The 12399-nt window shown below is 49.3% G+C and overlaps 1 protein-coding gene across 4 annotated transcripts; it reads left to right on the top strand.

Moving 5' to 3' along the window:
- Positions 1–1061: 1061 nt before the first annotated feature.
- C1H19orf12 (chromosome 1 C19orf12 homolog) lies at positions 1062–11784 on the top strand. 4 transcript variants are annotated; one of them, XM_048448818.3, is made up of 3 exons: positions 1062–1085; positions 6250–6419; positions 9672–11784. In XM_048448818.3, the coding sequence occupies exons 2-3, from the start codon at positions 6260–6262 to the stop codon at positions 9935–9937; spliced, it is 426 nt and encodes a 141-aa protein (XP_048304775.1). In that variant the 5' UTR covers positions 1062–1085; positions 6250–6259; the 3' UTR covers positions 9938–11784. The 4 variants fall into 4 exon arrangements, with proteins under 4 accessions (XP_048304775.1, XP_048304771.1, XP_048304773.1 ...); XM_048448814.3 differs by lacking the exon at positions 1062–1085 and adding an exon at positions 1317–1465; XM_048448816.3 differs by lacking the exon at positions 1062–1085 and adding an exon at positions 1324–1459.
- Positions 11785–12399: the final 615 nt, after the last annotated feature.

Raw genomic sequence — 12399 nt, 5'->3', positions numbered from 1 at the left:
CCCTTCTGTGATGTCTCCTCCACAGACAGCCTCAGCCGCTAGTGAACATTTCTAGCCTTCAGCGCGATCATTTTATGACTTCTTTCTTTTTGTCTTATTTGTGTGACTGTCTTATATCCTAGTCTCTCTTCTCCACCGAGCTTTCTTTCTTGCACCCTGCATCTCTTGTACCTGCTTCTTGTACTTTCTATTCTTAGGCAAAGGAGACGACAATCCGGTTCTCTAACGTGCCACCAGGGGGCGCTGCCCGCGGGGGGCCACTGGAGCACCTCACTCAGCGTAGGCAGAAGAGAAGCAGTGAGCTGACCGATTCTCGGCCTCAGTTAACTCTGACTGGCTCTTGAAAGTAACCCAAACTCAGGAAAAAGTTCCTATTCGAAGATGGACACCAATTTTCCACACCAGCCAGGAGAATCTTGGTATTAAAAGGGTTTTCGAAGCTTTCTCACAAGACAAGAACAAAAATGATAGAACTTTTCATGGGAAAGTCTGTCATCTGGAGGTTCGCTGTACTGCCACAACCCAGACAGGGCGTGCTAGAAGCCACACAGACCCAGACTGGAGTACACACTTTCTAATTGGGTGGCGTTAGCCCGCCCAGCTCCTCTGAATCTAGTTTGGCATGGACAACCGTTCCTACTCAGCAAGACTTTGCTCAGGGTTACAGTTCACAGTGTTGGGAGAGCTTCCAGAAGCCTCTTTCTGACTAGGGATAGTTCAAGGCTAGCCCTGGGGTCCTTTGAGACAAGAATGGGGACTGCTCTACGGGCCTCTCTGGGCTTTTCGGCTACTTTTTGCTCTCCTCCAAATTAGCCTCCCTTTGACTGCAAGTGGAGTGGGGGCTCCTTTCTAGCCATAGGAGGTATGAAGGCCAGGCCAGCCCCTGCGCACCTCACTTAGGCCCCAGCGTTAATCAGTAGCAGTTTCTGACAGCTCAGCCCCCCCGCCCCCGGCAGCATCTTCTAGGCACAGAATTCCGGGGTGGGAGGAACCCCTGCAGGTCACAAGCCCCGAGTAAAGGGTGCTCGGAGAGGACCTTCCTGGAGCGACCCCGGATCCTAGACGTGAGGTTGGCTAAGAACAAGGTAGCCGGGGTTGGTGTGGGTGGGGGAAGCTTTATGTCCCGGTGTGTCCTCGGGTCACAGAGTCCTCTCCAGACGCTCCCCAAGAGCTTCCAAGCCGTGGTCTGTGTGTGCCAGCCAACCAGACGCTGGGGCGGGGCAGGGGGAAGGGACGCCCCGCTGAACCCTCAGGGTCCTTCCCTCCCAGGCCTGGACCCGCTGAGCACCGGGATCCGCGGGGACCCGAGGCATGGCGACCCGGAAGGCCGGCGGAGCCGGAAGGAGGGAGGGCGGAGCCAGGGCGGCTGTGGCCTGTCAGCGGCTGTGTAGCGCTGGCAGAGCGGAGCCGGCTGCGTGGAGCGGTGCTCAGTGTCCCCGCGGTCCCAGACTCCAGCACGGTAAAGGTGCGCGCGGGGAAGCCAGGGTCTGCGGAGCCGGTCGGGGACCGCATGGGGCACACTGCTGTTCATCTTCACTCAAAGGAACCGAGGCATGGACAGGCCTAAACTGCAGCGCCGAGGTTGGAGTCGGGGCCAGCTCCGAGCGCAGCCTGCATCAGCCCGGGTGTGCGGGAGTGCGCGTGCGTGCTGCGGCGGCTCCCACAGCCTACCCCAGGCTCCTTGCGGGAGGGGACATGGCACTGGCTTAGAGATGGTCAGGAAAGATGTCAGGGGCGCAGAAAGCCAGATTAGTTGGAGTTGTGGTTGAGAAGCGTTCTATGACTAAGTAAGTAGATAAGGTGCCCGTAGGCAGGGGTGAAGGCCCGGGAAGAGGGCATTGAGCCACGGAGTGCAAGAGTGCCGGATGTCAGCCCCTGGCCAGCCCAGTCTGCGAGCTGTGTAGTGAACCTACCACGGACACCTTCTGGTCTTTCAAGAGAAGTCAGGAAAATCTAAATTGTAAGATATTATTATTGCCCTTATTTTGAGACAGGATCTCACTATATAATCCAACCTGGTCTTGAACTGTCGGTCCTCCTACCATAGCCTCCCCAGGTCTGGGGTTACAGAGCTGTGCCAGCACGTCCTCGACATCCTCTTGTTTTTAAATACCAACAGCCAAGTAATTAAAAACCAACTTTGTGTGGTGGAAGAATGGGATGATGAACTTTATAGAGGCCAGATTTCAGCTTGGAGTTTGTAAATTCCGAAAAAGGGAGCAAGGGCCTGTTCTCCACACTCTTTCTGTTTTATTTCTCCACCAACACACACTTCCTCCTTCCACACTGGGGATTGGAATCCCAGCTTTGCCTAATATTGCTATAAAGGACATGGAGGTCCCGTTAGCTCTAAAGCCTCCTCCGTTGTCTCTCATAACTTGACTGAACTCAGTTGAGGCTGCTGTGCAAAGGCTTGACTTTTCCCCTGCTCTGTGTATGTTCCAGAATCCGGCCATCATCTTCCGACTAGTCTGGGTGACTGTAAACCATCAGGGCTCAGTTAGCATCTGCCTTCCCTGTGGCCCGCAGGTAGATTGATCAGGACCTGTTTTGAGGACAGCATTATTGAAATAGTTGTACTATTGTGGGAAAGCCCTGTCTGCTGTGACCTAAACTCTCACGGTCACTGACAGACACAGTGGCCCTGGGCTGGGAGGAGGAGAGACAGGGGATGTTTCTTTTAAATCTCATGAGCCTGAAGAAGGCAGGAAATGAAAGGCTTTCCAGGGACTCAGGAGCCGAGGTGCAAACCTTTACTTCCACAACAAAAGCCTGTTGCTGATGTAACTTCTGAAATTATTCTTCGAGAAATTTAAACCTGCCTTGCCTTGCCTTGCAGACTGCAGACGCCCGGCTGGAGTGGAGCTGCCCTTGCTCCCCTGCTCCCTGGCACCTGCTAAGGAGCCTGGCTTGTCCTCTTGCACTGACTTAGGTGGAGATTTAGGAATGGCATGGGCATGTTGGTGCCTTATCTGCTCCACTTAAAATTATCCAGAGCAGGTTTGGGGATAATCGAGGGTGAAGTGGGTAGGAACATTAGCCCGTTCCCTATTGTCCACAGTTTTACCTTCTGTAGTTTCAGCTAACTGCAGCCAAATAGTAAGTGAAATTTTTTTTTTTTAGAAATAAACAATTCATGAGTTTTAAAGACTTAGTAAGTTTTAAATCACGGGTTTTCTGAGTGTGATGCAGTCTCATGCCATCCCGCTCCATTCTGCTGGAGATCTGAATCTTCTCTTTGTCCAGTGTATCCACAGGGTTTACCCTACCCGCCTGCTAGTCACTCGGTAGCCCTTAGCTGTGGTGGGTGCCCAGTGCTTGTGCTAGTAACCTCGTTTTACACACTAAAGACTCCAAGGCTCGAGAGTTACAATGCAAAGGATCCAGGACATAAAAGCTGTCAGGACAGATTAATCAAGCTTTACAGGCATCTACTGGAGTCTCAGAATGCATTCTTTATGGATAGGGGGCAGCTACTGTATGCATCTCTGTCCTGCCTCTTCCATGTGCACTGTCTTGCTATGCAAAACCCATTCTGAGAATGCAGATCCATTATTCTGCAGAGATTTGATATGTGGAGTGGTATCTGTGTGCTGGTGCTTCAGGACCAGAAGGGCACAGGCCTCGTGCTTCTGAGTATTGGGGGGTATCCTGCCGTCTTCTGAGACCTGGGCTGAACCTGATTTTTTCCAGTGTAACCGACAGATGAAACAAAAAGCTGGATCTGCCCCAAAGCTAATCAGGATGGGAGTGGTGGGTATTCAAATGCCTTTTGAAAGGAAGGCATTCATCTAAAGTTTATCAAAATTGATGAAGAAAACAGAGACAATGGATAGTACAGACCAATAATACCGGGGCTTCGGAGCCAATGCAGAAGGCCGTCATGGAGTTTCAGACTAGCCTGGGCTACACAGCAAGTAAAGAAGTCTCAAAAGGATAAGGGTGCGCAGAAGGACCATTTCAAGGGGTTGGAACATAGCATACTTCCTCCTCCTGGGAGTGTCCAGAGTTTTTGAAAAAAGCCTTTGTGTCAATGTGGTGACTCCATGGGTTCCTTACAGAACTCAGAACTCCCAGAGCCAAGAGGAGATTTACATTGAGGGATTCTGATTCTACACAATCCTTGGGCACGGAGAGAAACCAGCTAACCAACCAAAGCCTGGTATAACCCAAGCTGTAGCCCTGGAACTCCCTCAGCAAAGTCCCTTAGCTTACTGACATGTCTGTCCCTCAGCCTCACAGGAGCAGGAAGTGTGGGAGTCATCAGGAAGTGTCAATCCTGCGGCGCTTTCTCCCCAGCCTTATGAAGTGGTCTGTCAGTGTGTGGGCTCTCCTTACCCACCAGTCCCTCTGTGGGGCACAGTGCATCTCATCTATGGCTCTGCCTCTGCCTGTCACTTCCCAGCAGCATGGCATTGTGCCCTGATCTCACAGATTGCCTACGGTCATTATTCTTAAGGGCTCTCTGTCTGTCATTTCATGTATCTTACAAGCCCCTGGAAGTCTCGTGTTTTGAGTGCAGGCAAGCCTCGATCTCACTGTGTAGCCCAGACTGGCCTCAGACTCGTCCTGATCTTTCTTTGACTTCCCAAGTGCTGGAATTGTAGCTATGAGCCACCATGCCTATCCATCACCAAGCCCCCAGAAATCGGATTTATTTTGTTTTGTGATGGTTTCATCTTGCTAATTCACCTTGTTCCTGGTTTTTTCTTTATCAATAATTAATTATAATATGATTATAATAATATTTAATGTATAATATAGATTTTAATAATAGTTAATTATTAATTAATCATTATTTTCTTTTTGGTAGAGAATCTAGCTATCTAATCCAGGCTGACCATGGGTTCGCAAACCCCTGCTTTAGCTTCCCAAGGTCCGAGAGGACAGTCTGTGCTGCCCTACCCAGGTCTTGTCTTGGCGCATGGTGTCCCAACAGGGTCGACAGTGCCCTTGGCTCTTCTCAGTCACTTTGCATCCCTTCTTTCTACCCCTTGAAAGGGTCCATCCTTGTTTTTGCACTGGGGCTCAGACTCAGTGCATTTTTTGTGTCTGCCGTAAAGATCTGCATTTTTAGCCCCATTTGCGCTCCATCTTAAAAGCCGAGTATCTGACTCCTGGCTCTGGGTTACGTAGCAGGCAAATGCCAGCACGGCCTCCGAGTCTTGTCCTTTTCCCCGTTTCTGACTTGGCTCAGATACCTTGTCACGCGCGAGGGGCCATATGGCTGGGAATTCTCTGTCCCTGCCAGACTTTCTATGTTGAAGGTTGCGGGAGCCACTTGATGAAAGGCTGCTGGTGTGAGAGAGGTCAGGCTTAGCTTGCTAGGGGACTGGTAAAGCCTGTGGTTGAGGCTGCTTCCTCATTTGTCAGGAGTCTAAAGCTAACCAGAGGGCACAACAGACCTTTCATCCACTTCGCTGCTCCCATTTGCTTGTTAGTGGATGCCCAGTTTCTTGGCGACAGAACCACACAGGGCTGTGTGCCCGTCTGACATGCACACGGCCAAGCAACTCTTCCTTCCGGAAGGTGGGCGCTCTTCCTGAGACGCTAGAAACTGATACATTTGAGTCAAAATACTCATAAGCTCATTAGAACTCTCCCTTTCCACCACAGGGTCCTGGGGTACTCTCCTGTTATTCCCCGAGCAAAAGAATTATGGCGAGGCCTGTGTAGCAAGACCTTATCTCAGAATAAATAATTAAACAAAACAGATTAGTCCAGAGTAAGTAGCTAGGAAGGCCTTATCTCAAAAATAAACAGAAGTAAAACGACGAACTGGAGAGAAGACTCAGAGGTTAAGAGCACTGGCTGTTCTTTCAGAGGACCCCGGTTGATTACCAGCACCCATATGGTATCTCACAGATGTCTGTCGCTTCAGTTCCAGGGGATCACTGGCCTCCAAGGGCACTGCACGCATGTGGTACACAGACATACATGCAGCAGAACACCTACATACTCTTTCTTTCTTTCTTTCTTTCCTTCCTTCCTTCCTTCCTTCCTTCCTTCTTTCTTTCTTTCTTTCTTTCTTTCGATTTTCGAGACAGGGTTTCTCAGTAATTTTGGAGCCTGTCCTGGAACTAGCTCTTGTAGACCAGGCTGGCCTCGAACTCACGGAGATCCACCTGCCTCTGCCTCCTGAGTGCTGGGATTAAAGGCGTGCGCCACCACTGCCCAGCTACACTTTCTTTTTAAGTACACATTTGGGCAAACATTGAAACCACCTATCTCCTTGAATCTTCCTTTAAGGTCTGCCGAGATGCCCATTGAGGTAGATGACGTCATGAAGCTTCTGTGTTCCATTTCCCGCGAGAGAAAAATGAAGGCAGCCGTCAAGCACTCTGGGAGGGGTGCCTTGGTTGCGGGGACAGTGGCCTTCGTCGGTGGTTTGGTTGGTGGCCCGCCAGGAATTGCTCTTGGTGAGTGTGTCTTCACAGGTACAACCAGCCTTGATTCAGGCCTGTCCCTGGGAAGGCAGGAACATGGAGAGTTCAAGGATAGCCTGGGCTACATAGTACATTCCAGACTTCTGGCATGCTTGAGGGTTTTGGAACTACATGGAAGAACGATCTGATCAGTAAGAATGGTACCTACCACATACACTGTGCAGGGATTCCATAAGGCCCAGGGGCTTCTGTGTGTAGTGTGTCCTCACAGCTTCCATGTGATACAGAATTCTCTTGGCCTTGGTGTTTGCATCTGTCAGGCCTGGGAGGCACCTCCAGGAACCCACTGGCTCTGCCCTTTCCCTAGAGATGTGTCCTTGAGTCTAAAGGTACTGAAGTGCCTGGGACCTCCAGATGTCCCCTGCATACATCATTGCTACTATGTTACTGTAAAAGGGAACCAAAGAAACTACATCTGCCACGTTCCTTCCATGATCAGTTGCTCATAGCCTGGCTGTGTCTTAGTTTGCTTTCTGTTGCTGTGAGAAAACACCATGACTGAAAGCAACTTGGTGAGGGGCAGGCTTATTACAGCTTCCAGTCCATTATGAAGAAAAGTCAGGGTGAAAACTCGAGGCGGAAACCGAAGCAAAAGCCATGGAACGCTGCTCGCTCTGCTTGCTTCCCCCTGAGATGGCCACCACGGACCGTTCAATACAGTTTAGGTGGCATCCCCACCGCAGGCTGGACGCCTGCCGTGTGCAGCTGGGTGGTTCTTTACTGGCTGCTGTTGTATGTACCGTGGTGGGGTCAGACACAGTCCTTCCTTGACCCCAGTCTTCTAGAAGCTATTGCTAGGTGATTTTCAGTCCTTACATCGTGACAGGCTATGCAGACGGAAGCTCTTTAGCGCTGGGGCTGGTTTCTAGTTTCTGTTTCCCAGCTTGCTGACAAGTGTGTCCATCTGTCTGTCTGTCGTCCCCACCCCTCCGTACAGGACATTGCATTGGATGAAAGCTACGTTTCATAGAAACAGATGGCTCAGACCTTTATCTTTTGTGATTTTAAATTCTGTGAATTCAGGAGTCCCAACTTCTGCTTCTTCCCACGTTTCTTGTTTCCCCAGTGACACCCTCACATTCCCACTCCTGTCTCAGTGCCGGGGAAGCCTGACTGGGGCTGTTTTATTGTAGAGCCGTGGGCTGTCTCTGTTGTGGGAGCCCATATTTTATTCCTGTTGAGTAAGGCTGGCAGAGAGTAGTGTCTCTAGGGACTCGCTGCTTCTGGTCCCTGGTCACGGGTGGGTGCTTCATTCCCCCTGAAAAACACAGGAATTGTCCTTTCTCCAGAGGCCTGCTAGTACTGTGTGCATGGATATCCTGATAACCGTCCGCATTAAGTGCTGCTGTAAATCAGATATTGATGTTCTGTGAAGAGTTAATGCTGTTGCATGTGGTACTGTCAGTTCTAGATGCTCACGGGTGTCAGGAGGAAGAGTTCAGACAAACTTGTGAATGAACTGGTTTTCCTTTCCTGGAATGCCTCTTTCCCTTAGAGACTGGCTGCCCCAGTATTGGGCACCAGAGGAGCTGTCTGCCTCCAGGACCACGCTGCTTGGATTCAGAAAATGTGGCTGTCACTCTCTGTCTTCTGAGCCCAGCCTACAAGTGGGTTCTCACCAAGCTGTGCTGTTTGTTTACTTAATTAGATATTTACAAAGTGTTTTATATAGTTTCATTTTATGTGTATGGATGTTTTGCTGGCCTGTTATGGCCATGAACTGTATGCATGCAATACCCATAGAGACCAGAAGAGGGCATCAGCATCTTTGAAACTGGAGTTAAGGATGGTTGTGAGCCACCCTGTGGATGTTGGAAATCAAACATCAGTCCTCAGCAACAGCAGCCAGTGCTCTGCTCTTAACCACTGAGCCAACTCTCCAGTCCCAAGCACTTTTTTTTAAAATTTTTTTTTAGCTATGATCTCTCTATGTACATCAGGCTGGTTTGAAATGATCAATGTATTCCAGATTTGACCTCAAACATGAGATCCTCATGCCTCAGCCTTCAGAGTGCTGGAATTGCAATCATGGTGTCCCCAGTATTAAACAAACGTCTCGTTTTGGAATAATATTATAAACGTGTAGAAGTTGCAAAGATTGTACAGAAAATTCCCGTGTGAGCGATCCCACTGAAATCAGGAACAAGACAAGGTTGTCCACTCTCTCCATATCTACTCAATATAGTTCTTGAGGTTCTAGCTAGGGCAGTGAGACACCAAAAGGAGATCAAGGGGATAAAAATCAGAAAAGAAGTCAAACGCTTACTCTTTGCTGATGATATGATAGTTTACATAAGCGACCCCAAAAATTCTACCAAGAAACTTCTACAACTCATAAACACTTTCAGTAATTAGCAGGATACAATATTAACTCAAAAAATAAGTACCCCTCCTATACACAGATGGTAAATTGGCTGAGAGAGAAATTAGAGAAACATCACCCTCCACAATAGCCATAAATAGCATAAAATATCTAAGTAACTCTAACCAAACAAGTGAAAGACTTGTATGACAAGAATTTTAAGTCTTTGAAGAAGACACGAGAAAGTGGAAAGATCTCCCATGCTCTTGGGTAGGTAGAATTAATATAGTAAAAATGACAATCTTACCAAAAGCAATCTACAGATTCAATGCAAGGCCCATCAAAATCCCAGCAAAATTCTTCATAGACCTCGAAAGAACAGCTTCTCTTCAGGTTCCTGCCTTAGGTTAATTCCTGCCCTGACTTCCCTCGGTGATGGAGTGTGATCTGAAGTTGTAAGATGAAATGAACCCTTTCCTTCCCAGTTGCGTATTGTCCTGGTGTTTTATCACAGCCACACTGTGGAAACCACGCAACCTCCCAGCCTCTCCAGGCAAGCGGTTTCCCAGAAGGTGCAGTTCCTTCTCAGCCCCTCCTTTATGGACACAGATTGTTCTGAAAGTCACAGGAGTGGGAAAGTTCATCCAGGAAGGGGATCTGACTTAGTTGGCACAGGTCAGAGGCGGGGAGGGTGCAAGTGGGGGACATTGGGAGGGCCTTCCTTCGATGCCAATTACCGGGGCCACAGGGACCGGAGACCGCATAAACCTTTGCCCTGCTGACTACCTGGCAGAAGCTGAGCTTGCTGTGACCCTGCTCATGAATGTGCCCACTTGTCATGACAGTGGCTACATTCTCGGCAAGCAATCAAGGCCATTGTTGGAGGATGAGACAAACTAATTGAGCCCTTTGTTGTTTTCCAGGGGGGACTGTTGGGGGCCTGTTGGGGGCCTGGATGACGAGTGGACAGTATAAGCCGGTTCCTCAGATCTTAATGGAGCTGCCCCCTGCCGAGCAGCAGAAACTCGTTAACGAAGCCACGGCCATCATCAGGAACTTGGACTGGACAGATGCTATCCAGCTCACTGCTCTGGTCATGAGCAACCAGGCCATGCAGCAGAAGCTCTTGGCCATGCTAGCCACCTATGTCACCAAGGAGCTGCAGGCCGAGATCCGCTATGATGATTAGGTCACTCCCCGTGGGGGATGGGCTTGCATTTGGATGATTCTATGACTCCCAGAAGGTGACCTGGGAATGGGGGGTGCCTGGCAGGTACCTTGAGAAACCTGCACGCCATCAGCATTGACTGTAAGCTGGAGTACATCCTGTTGGACTGTCCCCTGCTGGGAGTACATCCCGTTGGGCTGTCCTTCGCTGGAGAGGCTTCAGCCGTGCATTGTGGGCTCTGTGTACTATGGAAAGGTCTGGGCTGTTGACATCCACAGACAGCTTAGGAGTCCTCCTGATCCTGTGGGTCTAAAAGAAGTTCTCAGGTTGGCTGGCCAACTGTGCCGGGTGCTCCTCTTCCTGTGAAAGCACCTCTAGGTACCTGTGACAGGATCGGAGGGTCTTGCGGGGTTCAGAGCCAGCTCTTGCCAGGTTTGTGCTTACCTGCTGAGTGTTCCTCTTCTTTGCCCAGGGACTTCCCAGTGGTCTCACGATGACAGTGGTCCCTACTTTGAGTGAAGCCACAAATCCTAGACAGTCCCCACACTATGCACCAGGCTCTCTTGAGTAACTTTGGTTAAACTTCTAAAGTCTTTTGCCTTATTATGGAAAATCATGGCAGTTATTTATCTTTTATTTTATTTTATTTTGGTTTTTTGAGACAGGGTTTCTCTGTAGCTTTGGAGCCTGTCCTGGAACTAGCTCTTGTAGACCAGGCTGGCCTTGAACTCACAGAGATCCGCCTGCCTCTGCCTCCCGACTGCTGGGATTAAAGGTGTGCGCCATCCCTGTCTAGATCTTATTTATCTTTTTCTTTTATTGTCAATTCTGGACCCTCTTTACTGTCTATACTTGTAGTCTAAATTAATTTCACTCTCTTTCTTTTTCTTACTATGTTGCCTGGACTGGCCTTGAATTCCTGAGCTCAAGTGAGCTTGCTATATAGCTGGGACTGTAGGCTTGTGCCTCCGTACCCAGCTTTACCTCAAAGACTGTTCCTCATGCCACTGTGTCTAAGTTTCCTCTTCCATGTTCTCTATCCCAGCTCAGTTTCCTCCCCGCACTGGCTGCAGTTTACAATTCACTTGTGTGGAAAGACAAAATTAACAATGAGTCACGTTCAAAGATCCTAACTGAGCTGGGTGCTGTGATGCACACCCACAGTCCCAAATAAGGGAAGGGTCAAAGTGGGAGCATCCTTGAGCCCTGGAGTTCAAGACCAACCTGGACAACATAGAGGAGCTGGGAGATAGAAGGTGGGGACCTAGCTCCTTACTTAGCTTTTATTTACAGTCACAGAATCAAGACGCAGTGAGTGTTCTGATGTGCTGGAGAGAGGAGCTCAACAGGAGACCAAGGGCGAACAGAAACACCAGCACCGAGGTTAGCCCCTGGGCAGGCACCTTATCACCCTGGATGACACCAGGGATTTGGCCATCCTCTCCTTGATTTCCCTAAGTGACAGTGGCTCAAACCTGACAAGCAGCTTGTTTGGTGTCTGTTTTTCTTGTGATGCTGTGGATGGAGCACAGGGTCCTGCATAAGCTGGGTAAATACCACCCCTGAGCCCTGCTCCCAGCTCTCCCTTAGTAGATCCAAGGCGAGTGCTGTATGGCTAAGCCTACTCCCAGCCCTTGAGTGGCTTAGTTTTGGTTTGGCCCCAGTTGGTCCAAGTGCTGGAGCTCAACCGATGACATCATATACATTTGATTAAACATTTGATACTTCTCTTCATCCCGTTGGAGATGTGCACTCAGGGAGTGCAGGAGCTGTGTGCCTTGGTCACCCTACCTATCTCCAGCTTGCTCCTGCTTGGCACCATGGCTTTTATGTGGTGGACACTCAATAAATATTTATCTTTCAAGCTATGTGCTTTATGTCTTTCTGGGTTTTTGTGTGTTTGTTTATGTTTTGTCTGCATTTATGTAAGCACAGTATGTATGTGTGTGATTCCCACAGAGGCCAGGAGGGAGCACTGGACCTCCTAGAACTGGAGTTACCGACAGTGTAAACTGTCATGTGGGAGCTGGGAACCGAACCCAAGCCCTCTGCAAGATCATTAATGGCTAAACCGCCTCCCTACCTCTAGGTGTTATTTTTTCAAAACAGGGTTTCTCTGTGTGGTTCTGCTTGGTTTCAAACTTATGATTCTCCTGCCCCAGCCTTTTGAGCCATGAGATTACAAGCTAAGGTCTATAATATTTTGTTGTTGTTGAAGTCTTTAAATTCTCATTGTTTCTGTTTTATTATTTTTGGGGCAGGGTCCCATGTAGCCCAGGCTGGTCCCCAGTTCTCTGTAAAGCCAAAGATGACCTTGAACTCTTGACCCTCCTGCCTCCACCACCCACCAAGTGTTGGGATCACAGAGGTATGTGTTGCTATGCCAGGCTTCAGCAAATAGTTTTGGGAGTTGTTGTTTGGAAATCATTTCCTATGGAACCCCTCCGGGAAAAATACAAGCGACAGAGGAAACCTAGGATCAG

Source organism: Myodes glareolus, chromosome 1, assembly GCF_982192425.1.
Source record: "Myodes glareolus chromosome 1, mMyoGla1.1, whole genome shotgun sequence".
In the NCBI taxonomy this organism is placed as follows: Eukaryota; Metazoa; Chordata; class Mammalia; order Rodentia; family Cricetidae; genus Myodes; species Myodes glareolus.
This window is presented reverse-complemented; position numbering and strand designations above follow the sequence as displayed.

Excerpts from the sequence above, each read along its gene's own strand:
- C1H19orf12 (XM_048448818.3), top strand. The coding sequence starts at position 6,260 with ATGCCCATTGAGGTAGATGACGTCATGAAGCTTCTGTGTTCCATTTCC. Across the intron at positions 6,420-9,671 it reads CCCGCCAGGAATTGCTCTTG|GGGGGACTGTTGGGGGCCTG; the intron begins GTGAGTGTGTCT and ends GTTGTTTTCCAG.